General features: G+C 61.8%; 1 protein-coding gene across 1 annotated transcript; it reads right to left on the bottom strand.

Moving 5' to 3' along the window:
• Positions 1-342: 342 nt before the first annotated feature.
• PLTP (phospholipid transfer protein) lies at positions 343-13985 on the bottom strand. The gene is made up of 16 exons (XM_054979487.1): positions 13921-13985; positions 12137-12255; positions 11723-11822; positions 11008-11136; positions 10607-10762; positions 8920-8983; positions 8516-8579; positions 8169-8260; positions 2746-2922; positions 2597-2656; positions 1540-1704; positions 1219-1286; positions 1094-1136; positions 899-962; positions 726-802; positions 343-604 (listed from the first exon to the last, which is right to left on the bottom strand). Exons 2-16 carry the CDS (start codon positions 12240-12242, stop codon positions 497-499), a joined length of 1473 nt encoding a protein of 490 aa, XP_054835462.1. The 5' UTR covers positions 12243-12255; positions 13921-13985; the 3' UTR covers positions 343-496.
• Between the last annotated feature and the right edge of the window lie 201 nt (positions 13986-14186).

Consider the following 14186-nt stretch of genomic DNA (forward strand, 5'->3'; position numbering starts at 1 on the left):
TGAGGAAGGGTCCAGGAGTTGGGGCTGCTCTCTCCCCTCCACTTTCACCACTCAGAGCAAACTCTGGACCTGCCCGCTGCAGTTTGGAGCCTGCCCATTTGGTGGGGTAGCCACTGCACACGGAGCACAGCCTTTGCAGTAGCGTGAAAGTGGCTCCGCTGTATGCGTCAAGCTCTGGCCACAGGCAGCCTTGGAAGTGCAGTCCCCACAGTGAGCGGGGGGGGGGGGGGGCTCCCGTTAGCCAGTCATTCCATGACACGGTCCCACCCAGGGCAACGTCACCTTTCTCAGCTGGGGGGGGGGGGCAGGTGGGCTGCCATCGCCACAGAGTGCCAGAGCCAGTAAGTGCAAAGCCTGTTTTATTGGCTCCACTTCCCAGCCTGCCCGGGGTGGGGACGGAGGGGAGCTGCCCAGGTGCTGCAGGGCCAGGCAGGACTGAGGTGCTGCCCTTCCATAAGGGGAGAGGCAGGGGGAAGTGTTGGGGGGGGAGGAGTTCTCAGGTAGCCTCAGAGGTTGGTGAGGGGCCAGAGGCAGCCCGGTACTTCTCAATGACTTCTCTCAGGCCTTTGGAGAAATGAAGATCTGCACCCACAGTCAGGTAGCCCTGGGGGGAGAAAGGGGGGTGAGCGGCTGCCAGAACATGCTTCGTCTCCACCGAGCCACCCACACCCAACGCAAGCTGAACAGAGGGTCTCGCTCTGGCTGCAGGATAAGCCCCAACCTACCATGTGGTTGGTGACCACTTCCTTGGTGAAGTCCATGCCTTCTGGCAGTGGAATCTGGACACCCTTCTTGGTCCTTTCTGCAGGAACACGAAGTGGGGGGATCCCAGCGTCAAGCAGAAGTGCCCCTGCCTGGGCCCTCCACCCGCACCCGCCCTTGCAAAATCGGCTCTTACCATTAATTAGGGGCACGATGGTCAACTGCAGGAGGGTCTTCAGCGGGCCTTGGAGTGGAATCAGCTGGAGGAGATGGGGGAGGAGGAGAGCGGGGGGGGTGAGCGGGGGGGGCATCCGGCCGGGGGGGAGGAGACCTCGCATGAGTCTCCTCTCAGCAGGTCAAGGGTGTCCCCTCCTTGGCCACCGGCACTTACCGCCAGGGACTCCAGGGCTGACTGGTTGGAGTAGATCCGGAACCTAAGAGTAGCAAGGGGGGGGCATGAGCAGAGGCCTCCCCAGTTGCCCCCACAGCCCCTCCTATGGTGCAGCCCTGCTGTACCTTCTCAGGTCCAGGTGCGCTTGCAGGGCCTTCTTGCGCAGGGCCACCTTGGCGTTCAGCCGAGCTTCCTGTACAGGCAAGGCAAAGGCCAGGGCAAGGTCACGAGCCCAGTTCCGGAGAAGGGAGTGTCTCAGCCGTGACCTGCCAACAGGAGCAGGGGGCTGCTTCCCCACCCCCTCCTCTGGCAGAGAGGTGGCCCTGAGTAGCCCCCAGCCTGCAATCCCCTCCCCGAAGAGTGGCGCTGGGTGTCCTGTATGCAGAAGGGCCTGCAGGATCTGTGGGGCGCTGGTGGGGGGAGAATGCCCGCCCCACTGAGCTCACCATGACTAAACTGGAAAGCTGGACCAGGGCTTGCTCGGGGGGCACCAAGAAGATGCTGAGGGTGGCGGAGACAGACACGGTGGTGCCGGAGGGCTTGATGGTGCAGACGGGGGGCCCCGTCACCTGCAGCTGCAGCATCAGAGGAGCATCAACCACTGAAGGGTTCTGGGGGGAGATGAGAGTGGATCAGCCCAGAGGAGGGGTGTGGGCTGCTCCAGCCCAATACAGACCACGGTGAGTCAGTGGTCGAAGAGGCGCACCTCTGGCTGCAAGACCTCCATGGCCAGAGGCAGTCTACCTCTGCTTGGGGGGCAGTTGTGGCCTGCATGCTGTGCTTGTGGGCTCCCTTCCCTCAGTAGCTGTCTGGAAACGGGAGGCAGCGCCCGATGGTCCCACTGTGGCCTGGTTCAGCAGGTGCCTCTTGTGTCTGTCACAGCCTGCTGTAAGAGCAGACACCAGAGGGGGGGGGGCTAGCAGCAGGAGCCTCTCTTCCTTTGGGGGCCTGGCTTCTTTCTGCTTCCAGGAGTGTTGTATGCAAAAGCTGTGTGATGGAAACAGACACCACGGCCGGCCCCCCTCCCCGCACCAGGCAAGAGGGGGACCTGGCTCCTGGGCCGGGAGACGGCAGCAGTGGCTCGGCTCCTCTGCTTGTGGCAGCTCTGGCAGTGGGCCGGGTGCTGGCTGAGGGCACCCGGGCAGTGCAAATTACCGGCACCGTTCCTATCACCTCGCTCAGCTGTGCCCAAAAACAATACTTTGAGGGGGGTCTGCTAAGCCTACCTGTTGCTGTGTCAGAGTCCAGTCCCTGCTCCTACCTGGAGCCCACAGGCCTGTCTGACTTCAGGCGGTTCCGGCTGCAGAACACAGGACTCTGCCTCAGTGGCACAGGGATGCTGGGTTCATCTGCAGGCTTTGGGTGGCTCCGGTGTGCTGGTTATCCTGGGCAGAAGGCCTTGGAGTGCACGGGCAAGGCGGGGCTCTGCTGGGCCGGTCAGCTTGCCCCCACCTTTCCCCTGGTGTGGGAGGTCAAGAGGCTCCTCTCGGTTGCTCCACTTACCATCAGCATGATGCTCCCAAAGAATGTGGCTCTCAGCAAGACTTCCAGGTCTTTGGGCACCTGGGGCAAGAGCAGAGGCTCAGCACATGCTTTGCTAGCCCCACCACCTGCCCAGGGAACCCACAACCGGGGCCCTTTGCCCCACAGACCTCTTCACCAGCAAACTCCATGTTCAGAACACCGGCCTGGTAGTAAGCAAACAGGGCGGAGTCGAAGAAGTACTCGGAGAGGGCCAGGTACACCATGCGTTCTGTCGCCTTGACGAGAGGCTCTGTGGCTAAGTTGGGGAGGGTCTGGTTTTCATCTCCCAAGGGGTAGAACGTGCCCTGGGAAGGGGAGAGTTCAGTCAGGGCCAACCTCCTGCACATGTGCACACACGCGCACTTGCCCTGCTGACTGACCCAGATTACCCTGGGCGTGGCCATTTGACCCCTAGGCATTCAAACTGCTGCACCCTGCAGATCCCCTTTACGTCCCCAGCACTGCCAGGGGCCTGCCTGTCCCGCTGTCTCCCCATGCGCTCCGGTTTCCATCATGTTGCCCAAGAACAGCAAGCTCTTCTCACAGGGTGTAACGAAATGGTTGCCAAGGGTGAAATGAGTGCTGGTTGCAGTCAATCTGCTTTAGAGGGGGGGGGGAAATGTTCCCCCTGAGGGTTGATGGGCTGTGGGGCCAGGGAGGGGCCTGCAGGAGTCTTGGTGTGGGACGCCCTTCTTCCTGGACTACAACTCCCAGCTGCCCCGGGCCAAGAAAGGGAAGGAAAAATAAGGGGTGGAGCCGGAATGGAGACACTCAGCCGATCCTGAGGGGAAAAAACGTCAGTTAGGCTCCTTCTTGGTTGAAGAGGGAGAGGCTCCTGCTGCGGGGTGAGACCCGGGTGCCTGGGCCCTAAATGTGGAGGGCCTGGGAGGCAGCAGAAAGGGAATAAAGGGAGTCACCCTTCTGGGTTGAAGGAGGGGAGGCTCCTGCTGCTGGGTGAGACCCGGGTGCCTGGGCCCTAAATGCGGAGGGCCTGGGAGGCAGCAGAAAGGGAATAAAGAGAGTCACCCATCTTGGGTGAAGGAGGGGAGGCTCCTGCTGCTGGGTGAGACCCGGGTGCCTGGGCCCTAAATGTGGAGGGCCTGGGAGGCAGCAGAAAGGGAATAAAGGGAGTCACCCTTCTGGGTTGAAGAGGGAGAGGCTCCTGCTGCGGGGTGAGACCCGGGTGCCTGGGCCCTAAATGTGGAGGGCCTGGGAGGCAGCAGAAAGGGAATAAAGGGAGTCACCCTTCTGGGTTGAAGGAGGGGAGGCTCCTGCTGCTGGGTGAGACCCGGGTGCCTGGGCCCTAAATGTGGAGGGCCTGGGAGGCAGCAGAAAGGGAATAAAGCGAGTCACCCTTCTTGGTTGAAGGAGGGGAGGCTCCTGCTGCGGGGTGAGACCCGGGTGCCTGGGCCCTAAATGTGGAGGGCCTGGGAGGCAGCAGAAAGGGAATAAAGGGAGTCACCCTTCTGGGTTGAAGGAGGGGAGGCTCCTGCTGCTGGGTGAGACCCGGGTGCCTAGGCCCTAAATGTGGAGGGCCTGGGAGGCAGCAGAAAGGGAATAAAAGGGAGTCACCCTTCTGGGTTGAAGGAGGAGAGGCTCCTGCTGCGGGGTGAGACCCGGGTGCCTGGGCCCTAAGTGTGGAGGGCCTGGGAGGCAGCAGAAAGGGAATAAAGGGAGTCACCCTTCTTGGTTGAGGAAGGAGAGGCTCCTGCTGCGGGGTGAGACCCGGGTGCCTGGGCCCTAAGTGTGGAGGGCCTGGGAGGCAGCAGAAAGGGAATAAAGGGAGTCACCCTTCTTGGGTGAAGGAGGGGAGGCTCCTGCTGCTGGGTGAGACCCGGGTGCCTGGGCCCTAAGTGTGGAGGGCCTGGGAGGCAGCAGAAAGGGAATAAAGGGAGTCACCCTTCTTGGGTGAAGGAGGGGAGGCTCCTGCTGCTGGGTGAGACCCGGGTGCCTGGGCCCTAAGTGTGGAGGGCCTGGGAGGCAGCAGAAAGGGAATAAAGGGAGTCACCCTTCTTGGTTGAGGAAGGAGAGGCTCCTGCTGCTGGGGGAGACCCGGGTGCCTGGGCCCTAAGTGTGGAGGGCCTGGGAGGCAGCAGAAAGGGAATAAAGGGAGTCACCCTTCTTGGTTGAGGAAGGAGAGGCTCCTGCTGCTGGGGGAGACCCGGGTGCCTGGGCCCTAAGTGTGGAGGGCCTGGGAGGCAGCAGAAAGGGAATAAAAGGGAGTCACCCTTCTGGGTTGAAGGAGGAGAGGCTCCTGCTGCGGGGTGAGACCCGGGTGCCTGGGCCCTAAGTGTGGAGGGCCTGGGAGGCAGCAGAAAGGGAATAAAGGGAGTCACCCTTCTTGGTTGAGGAAGGAGAGGCTCCTGCTGCTGGGGGAGACCCGGGTGCCTGGGCCCTAAATGTGGAGGGCCTGGGAGGCAGCAGAAAGGGAATAAAGGGAGTCACCCTTCTTGGTTGAAGGAGGGGAGGCTCCTGCTGCTGGGTGAGACCCGGGTGCCTGGGCCCTAAGTGTGGAGGGCCTGGGAGGGAGCAGAAAGGGAATAAAGGGAGTCACCCTTCTTGGTTGAAGGAGGGGAGGCTCCTGCTGCGGGGTGAGACCCGGGTGCCTGGGCCCTAAGTGTGGAGGGCCTGGGAGGCAGCAGAAAGGGAATAAAGTGAGTCACCCTTCTTGGTTGAAGAGGGAGAGGCTCCTGCTGCGGGGTGAGACCCGGGTGCCTGGGCCCTAAATGTGGAGGGCCTGGGAGGCAGCAGAAAGGGAATAAAGGGAGTCACCCTTCTTGGTTGAAGGAGGGGAGGCTCCTGCCGCGGGGTGAGACCCGGGTGCCTGGGCCCTAAATGTGGAGGGCCTGGGAGGCAGCAGAAAGGGAATAAAGAGAGTCACCCTTCTTGGTTGAAGGAGGGGAGGCTCCTGCCGCGGGGTGAGACCCGGGTGCCTGGGCCCTAAATGTGGGGGGCCTGGGAGGCAGCAGAAAGGGAATAAAAGGGAGTCACCCTTCTTGGTTGAAGGAGGGGAGGCTCCTGCCGCGGGGTGAGACCCGGGTGCCTGGGCCCTAAATGTGGAGGGCCTGGGAGGCAGCAGAAAGGGAATAAAAGGGAGTCACCCTTCTGGGTTGAAGGAGGAGAGGCTCCTGCTGCGGGGTGAGACCCGGGTGCCTGGGCCCTAAGTGTGGAGGGCCTGGGAGGCAGCAGAAAGGGAATAAAGGGAGTCACCCTTCTTGGTTGAGGAAGGAGAGGCTCCTGCTGCTGGGGGAGACCCGGGTGCCTGGGCCCTAAGTGTGGAGGGCCTGGGAGGCAGCAGAAAGGGAATAAAAGGGAGTCACCCTTCTGGGTTGAAGGAGGAGAGGCTCCTGCTGCGGGGTGAGACCCGGGTGCCTGGGCCCTAAGTGTGGAGGGCCTGGGAGGCAGCAGAAAGGGAATAAAGGGAGTCACCCTTCTTGGTTGAGGAAGGAGAGGCTCCTGCTGCTGGGGGAGACCCGGGTGCCTGGGCCCTAAATGTGGAGGGCCTGGGAGGCAGCAGAAAGGGAATAAAAGGGAGTCACCCTTCTTGGTTGAAGGAGGGGAGGCTCCTGCTGCTGGGTGAGACCCGGGTGCCTGGGCCCTAAGTGTGGAGGGCCTGGGAGGGAGCAGAAAGGGAATAAAGGGAGTCACCCTTCTTGGTTGAGGAAGGAGAGGCTCCTGCTGCGGGGTGAGACCCGGGTGCCTGGGCCCTAAATGTGGAGGGCCTGGGAGGCAGCAGAGAGGAAAGAAAGGGGGAACCTTCTTCCCTGAGACCCCCCACCCACCCCCTTAAGGTAGAGCAGGGAACAGTGGGGTAGGGAAAGCAGACGGCGGTTCACTTCAGTGTGATTTTCTGCCTTAGGAGTTCTGAACGGGGGGGTCGACCCCTACGTGTGGTGCCTTCACCTGCTTTGTATATAGTGCTCTGTGTATAGTTATTAAATTACACTTTTTTGGAATATAAAGGACCTTGTGGTGCTCTGACTACGTAAGCTCCCCCACTTGGCACGCTACAGGGAGGGGGGGGGAGCCCAGGAGAAACTGATCAGGCCAGACCTTGGTGGGTTGCCAATTCTCCAGGGCCCACCCAAAGATTGGGGAATTCACTTCCCAGTAGGGAAATTCAGCCAGAGGGGTCTCACTGCCCCTCAGTCAGGCGGTGTACAAATCAGAGAGTGGTGGCAGCAACGAAGAGTGTGAGCCACACCCACCAGGGACGGTGGGAGGCGGATAGCGGGGCTAGCAGGCCATTGACGGCGGCTCAGTTGCCTGGACTGAGAGCCAGTGCCTGTGCTGCCACACAGGGAACCAATCCCCTTTGATGGGCACTGAATGGCTTCCTTCCAGGACTGGTGGCAGCCTTCTTCCTTGGGCACAGGGCCTCGGTTATTGCCTAAGCCCCACAGCTCTTGCCTCACTCGGCAGGCCAGGAGTAAGTTGGCACCCTGTCCACCAGCTGAAGACCCAGGCCCTGCCTTTGGGGGAGGCATGATGGAAAGCCTTTAACCGGAGCCATGATGCTTCCAACGCCTGAACATTGCTCGGGGAAGATGCATCCTGCAAAGTTGGGCCAATGAGTCACCTTGACTCTCGAAAGCTCCTATGCTGGAAATCTAGTGGGTCTTTAAGGTGCCTCTGGGCCCAGCTCTTGCTCTCGTGTTCCCTAAATTGCCAGCTTGGTCCCCTGGGGCGTCTGCCTCCTCTGGCCTTGCCCTCTCTGACTCTCTTACAACAAGGGCTCTGCTTTTCCTCTGCCCCTCCCTCCTGCTTCCTCAGGCCCCATCTCTGCAACCTCTCAACCACATTTCCCTCCAACCCTTTTGCCCTTGCTTCGAGTTTTCCCCCCACAGCCCCCCCCATAGGGCCATTTCATCTTCACAAGCCTGACAGGCAGCCAAGGCTGGGAGAGTGCACTGGCTCAAGGCCGCCCAGCAGGTCTCCATGGAGAGGGGGAGGGCTGGCAGCCTTGGCCTCGCAGATGCTTTCCTGACATGCTAACCATGGCGCCACACGGGCTGGTCCCTGTCTAGGCTTAGCCTTTGTGGCAGGTAGTAGTAACAGCAATAGTAACAATAATTTATTCAATTTCTAGATATGGTCACAACCATATCATAAAACAGATAAACCATTTAAATACATTAAAAATCAGAGTCACATAAAATCCCAAGACAGCGGCTCCCTCCGCATCATCCCAGCCAGTATAAATAAATAAGGGAGGAGGGAGCACGAGCTGGTGTCATGCTGTGACTTCGCATACAGGGAGGCAGATGTCATGTAGCCCCCTCTTAACAGTAGACCAGTTGGGAGGCTTTTCTAAAACAACTAAGACTGGCCTCAACCAAACGCCTGGTGGAACATCTCCGTCTTGCAGGCCCGCCGAAAAGATGTTAGGTCTTGGCAGGCCTGGGAGTCCTCCGACAGAGTTCTACCAGGTAGGGCCAGGACTGAGAAGGCCCCGGCCCTGGCTGAAGCCAGCCAAGCCTCCCTGGGGCCAGGGACCACCAGTAGATGTTTTCCCGCTGATCTAAGCACTCTCTAGGGTATATACGAGTACCTTAAAATCCAAGTCCATGGTGTCAGAAGTGATGACGGGATCACTCAGGAGGGAGTAGTCTATCCCAATATGTTCGTCTACTGAGTTGCGCACTACGAAGGAGGAGGAGAGGAAGAGATTATATTCTGGCCTGGCCTCCAACACCCCCTTTGCCCCCCCCTTCAGCCTGCACACATCACTGCACAGAAGAAGCCCCCTCCCCTCTCTCTGTCACACACACACACACACACCAGGCCACGCCTGTGCCCATTCCCCCACTGTGTGTGCCTTGCAGTGGATGACCAACTTCTCGTCCCCCTCTCCCAAGTGCTCAGCCTGAGCTCCCCACCCGTCTCCCGCACACTCACCAGGCACGGTGTCCAGGACAGAGTTAAGCAGTACGAGCCCTGCATGGTTTAGCACAGGGCAGATCTGAAAGCAAAAAGAGAAAAGGGGGAGGAAAGAAAAGCCCCCCCTGGAAGGGTACTACCTGCCACAAGAGCTTTGTGTCCAAAATGAGAGGTGCAGGGAGGGGCGCTTTTTCTTCCTTAGTAGCCCCACCTATAAAGGCCACCCCCAACTTTCAGATGTGTACGGGCTGGAAAAGCTCTCTGTTCATGCTCAAAGGCGTACATGATGGTTCCTGTTTAAATAATGGGAGCCTGGTTTTGGAATAGGCCACGTGGGTCCTGTTCAGCCGCAGAGAGCGAGGAGCCCCTGAGAGGGGGTGGTGCCTGTTCTCAGCCCACCGCCTCCCAGGCTGGCTTCTTACCTGCTGGTTGAGGAGGTAGCGCATGCCGGTGGTAATGAAGGTGGCCAGGAATTCATACACCTTTCTGGAGAGAGCATAAAAGTGGGCACATCAAGGCCAGATGTGCGCCCAGCAGGAATTCCCCTTCCGCTTCTGTGGCTCCTTTTCCCCAGGAACAGCTGGCAGGGCGCCTGGCCTAGACCCAGCTGCAAAGCAGTCCTGGGAGCAGAAAGCCTGTGCCTGGCCTCCGTCCAGGGTCGTTCTCCCCCTTCCCACGTGAAAAGACCGCCTTGTGCCTGGAGGTGCCATTGCTTGTGTGGAATGACTCGTAGTCCCAAAGGTTGTCTGGCTGGATTGGGGGAGGGGGGGTCACTCTCTCCCAGTCCTCTTCTCTGCATGTTGGGTACAGAGATGGACTCAATTCCTGCTGTCACCGCCTCAATGGCTCCCCCCGGCCCAAGAACCGACTGGGCCAATCTTGCTATTTGCTTGACCTGCAAGATGCCGCCTGGTACCCATCTGCAAGCGAGACTTCCAACTGCTTAGAGCCTCTTAGGTGGCATCTTAAATAAGTCACATGTAGTGCAAGACTTGGGTCCAGTAGCATCTTAAAGACCGACTAGATTTCCAGGACGTGACCTTTGGAGTCAGAGTGTAGAATGTCTGTATTCGCTTAGGTTTCGTTTCATTACTTAGCATCCGTTTGTTTGATGTCTTATTGAATCTGCTTGTCAGACATTTTCTTTCTCACAACTGGCATTCTTGGGAAAGTTCTTCAGTTGGCACAAACCAGCTCTTCTGACCGCTGAACTAACCTCCCATGAATGGCTGTTTGCCTCCCGTTATAAATTACAGGAAAAAGAACCCTGCTTCTGTACTGGGTAACTAACCCGTAGCTGTCACAGTCTTGCTATAGTATCATTTGTATGTTACACTGACTGCATCCTTTAGTGGGTTGAGAAATAGGCCATTCAGTGGGAGTGTCCTTTTTCACAAACACTATATAAGCTCTCAGCACCACGTGAGATACGAGCCTCTCGGGGCTGGAGTCAGCCTGCTGATGCTTTGGTAAGAGGCTGGATTCCGATTCACATCCTGCATTTGGATCTACTCATGATAGACAGGCCAGTGTGGTTTGTTTATCTTTAATACACACTGAACATGGAACACACAAAGAAACTTCTGGTTTCCCCTTAAAGTCAGGCTCCTGGGCCCAGAGGAAGAATTCACTCACCAGCATGCGCTAGTAATTTGTGTGTTACTCTAATTCAGCCCAGGAGGCGTTTTTGTTCCCCTGTGGCTGTCCCCCCCCCCCTCACAGTGAGTCTTCCAAATGGGACCGAAGGATGCCTGGTTCTCTGTGTCAGAAATCGGGGGTGGGGGGAGGGCCTTGGGGGAGAGACCCATCTGCAAGCATTACGTCCCAATGGAAAGGGAAGCAAAGACCCAAACCAGCTCCTAAGCTGCTCCAGCTAGACGCCCGTCTCTCTCTTTGAAACAACAAAGATGCTGGCTGTGCAAAATCAACCACTGTTTTTAAAAGTGTGCACAGAGACATACAGACACCTTTGGAAATGGGGCAGGGGAGATTTTGCGGCATGGGAAAGAAAAGGGATCCAGGCCCCTTGAGCAGGAGGCCAAACTGCAGACAACCAGAGCACTGCCAGAGAGCAAGGCCAAGCAATGGGGGTGGGGGGAGAGAGAGTACCTGAGCGTGCCACTGAATCCCGCGTGCATGCGAGCAATGGAGGCATTGCAGCTGATGTTGGAAATCTTCAGGCGTCCAGCATTGTCCTTCGATAGTTCCAGTGCTGTGTGAATGTTCACACCCTCTGCGGAAGTGTTTATGGAGCCAACGTCATAGCTGGGGAGCAATGGGTTAAGGTCAGTGAGGCAGGGGGATTTCCCCCCCCCTCCTAGTGCCAGAGATTTCATGGGCTTGGAAAGAATGCCTGAAGGTCCCGGGCGGGTGGGGGGGGGGGTGTCAGCTAAGGCAGACATGGCCTGAACACCGAGGGCATGCCATGGGAGGGGGCTGCCTGAGGCTCACTTGCTCTCTCGTTGCTCAGCCCCCCCCCCCCCATGGCTGGGGGCACAGAGGACACTTACAAGAACCAGTAGAGGAGCTGGCGCCGGAAGCGCAGGCTGATGGAGGCGTTGCTGATGTCGAAGACCAGGTGCTGCTGGGGCTGGAAGCGCAGGTCCGAGTGGGTGAGCTGGAGGTGGGTCACTCGTATGCTGCAGGGGAGACACCAGAATGCACCGGCTGCCCACGTGCTCATGTGCCTGCTGCTCAGCTCCCACCCCCCCCCTCTTATGCCTCTCAAGGCCCCTTTTGCATGAGAGCCCATTCCCCCCCCAACTCTCTGCTTCTCCTGCATTGCCCCTGAACCAAGGAAAGCTTGCTCTCGTCCTCCCTCCCTAAGGACTGTGCCCCCCCTCCCTGCAAGCGCTTCTGTGGGACTGGGCTCAGGGGTAGCTCCATCACGCCAAAGGGCCGGCTCCTTCCTAGGATATGCCGATGTTGCTGAACCGGGGCAAGTTCTGCAGAACAAGGGCTTGGCCGGCAGTCTTCCAGACCTCTCTAGAAAGCCCTGCTGTTTTGCCTGGCACCCGGCTGCCCACAAGGACCAACGCCCCTGCCTCATGGCAGGCATCCCAGGCTGTGAAGCCGCCAAACCAGCTCCTAAGCTGCCTGGAGCTGCTGCAGGCGGATCTTCCCTGGAAGGGCAGCACTCAGCAAAGCAGCACGTGGTCCGGGCATGGAGCCCGCCACCCCCCCAGCCCCAGCCCCACCCCACGCGGTGCAGCCGGGCAGACTCACTTGCTGATGTTGTAGTGGAACTGGCCCTCCTTGCCATGCAGGTCTCCCATGCTGATGTTCTCCAGCTCCTGCTCCACGAAGCGCAGCCCCTCCTGCTTCACTGCAAAAGCCCCACGGCGGCGGCATCATCCCCACTGCCCAGCCCTTCCTGTGGGGAGCCCTCAGCAAACCAGGAGGGAGCTCCGCGGGGCAGCTGCCAGCCCCCCCCCAGCCCCCCTTTCGGTGGATCAGACACCGCCACCCAGCAGGCTGCACCCGGCAGAGGGCATCAACCCCTCTGCCCCTGGCAGAACGAACGGAAGGCTGGCACCACCTTCCCCCCATGCTGGGTGGGCCCGGGGTTCTGAGCAGGCTAGGCCGGGCATGGCGGAACAGAACCCGTCTGCAGGGGCCTGCCCCCCCCCAGCCCCTTACCCAGCTCCAGCCCCTTGGCAGTGACTCGGATCCTGCATCCCGGCGTTGCTGTGCTGGCTGCTGTGCTCAGGCACAGTGGCAGGAGGAGGAAGTTGTACAGGGCCATGCTGGAAGCCACCCTGTCGGGGAGGGGGACGGGAGGGGAGAAGAGAGCAGGCAGGCAGAGTTGGTGTCCAGCAGGCTGCAGCTCCCCCCTTTCCGCGTCCCTTCGGGCTTCAGTGGGCTGCTCCCCCCTCCCTCCCTCCCCCCCCCCGCGGCACATCTGGCAGCAGCGAAGCGGCTCCCTCTCGCGGCCACTGGCCGGAACGACAGGCTGCCCCGAGGCCGGCCGACTCGGTCGCCGGGCCTTTGGGGAACGAGTCGCCGAGACTTCGCTTTCGCTTCCATCTTCGCCCGGAACAAAAGGCGCGGAGGCGTCAGCGAAGCCGCCCCTCCGGCAGAGCCGCCCTCTAGCGCCGCGCTTTCAAAAACTCGAGGGCGTTGCTTTAGGCAGCCCAGCGGAACAGGCCCCTGCCGCGATGCCCGCTGCCGGTATCGGCGCCCTTCGCCGCCGCCGCCTCTTACCCCCCCTCCCCCCCGACCCACCTTCGGCGTCATTTGCGGCTTCGCCGCTTTGCCCCCCCCCCGCCCCGCCCGTGCGCTCCTGCTGCCCCAAAGGCCCCGACGGGCGCTTGTCTGAGGCTGCCTGAGGTGCGGCTCGGTGCCCCGCAGTCCAGGCGAGCAGCCGGATCGGGCTCGAGTCTAGCGGCCCTCGGAGGCCCCCAGGGTCCCCGGGGGCTGCGCGTCCGAGCCTCAGAGCCCCCTTCTTCGGGCACGGCCGCGAATCTCGCCGGCCTCTGCGGCGCCTCTGCCCTCGCCCGAGCCCCAGCAGTCGCGCGCGGAGGTGGGCCGGTCCCCCGGCGGCGGCGGCAGCTGCTGCTCCCTTGGGGGCTTCTCGCGGGACCCGCAAGGGCCGGCCCGGCGTTGCGGCGGATCTACTACGAGCCGAAGCTCCTCTCCGGGCGCTCTGGCGGGCCTGGGCCGTGGACTTGGGGAAAGGGGCCCGTCCCGGCCTTTCCAGACGCCAGCGAGGCCACGGGCAGCTCCGAGTTCCCGCGCGGCTCGACGGGTCCGCGGGCCGGCCGGCCGGCCTCCCTCCGCGCTGGTTTTCGCGGGGAAGCGCCTGGCGCCGCAGTCCTTCCTCGCCCCCCGCCCTTTAGGACGCGGCCACCGGCCGCCCCTTCGGAGCGGTCCGCCGGCAGCGGTGCCTTGAGCGCGCCCTGCTGCAGGCTGCGCGGCAGGGGCGGCTCCCGGGGCGTCCGAGCGGGCTGCTGCGAGCCCTGGCCCCGGGGCTTCCCAGCCCTTCCAGCGAGTCAGGCCGGTGGCCCACCCGCCCCTCGGGCCTCGCTCGCCAGGGCGCTCGCAGCCGCCTCCGCTCCCTCCGGCCGTGCGCGGGATCCGCGCCCGCAGCCTCGCTGCCTCCCGGGAAGGGGCCGGGGGGCTTGGCGCGTTGGACGTGCAGGCGCTGCCCGGCCACAGGCGGAGCGCCGGGGGGGGGGCGAGGAAGGGGCTTCCCCCTCCGGCCGCCGGGCTGCCCTCCCAGCGGCTGGCCCTTCTGCGCGCGGCCCTCGGGGCCTGGCCGGGGTCCCGACGTGGCGCCTTCGCTGGCCCCCTCCCGCCCTCGGCTCGCCCCGCGCCCTCCCCCGACGCCCCGGGCGGCTGCAGCCGAGGGCAGGGACGCCCCTTCGCGGAGCCTTCCCGGAGGCGGCTGGCAGCCGCGACGCGCCCGCCCGCCCGCCACTCACCCCGTGCCGGCCCCTCGGTCTGGCCCGCCAGTGCTGCTCCTCCGCCTCCCTCCGCCGCCTTTATAGGCCCCCCTCGCGGACGCCGCGCCCGCCAGAGGAGGAGACAGGCCGGCCGGCGAGCCGAGCCGAGCCGAGCCGAGCGGGGGGGGCGCCTTCTCCGGCCCGAAGCTCTTAATCCGGAGCCACCTCGGCAGCCCTTCCTTTCCCCTCGAGTGGCCCCGAGGCGAGGCGAGCCACTGGCGCCCCCCCCCCCCGCTCCCATGGAA

The sequence above is a fragment of the Eublepharis macularius genome, chromosome 5 (assembly GCF_028583425.1).
Source record: "Eublepharis macularius isolate TG4126 chromosome 5, MPM_Emac_v1.0, whole genome shotgun sequence".
NCBI lineage: Eukaryota > Metazoa > Chordata > Lepidosauria > Squamata > Eublepharidae > Eublepharis > Eublepharis macularius.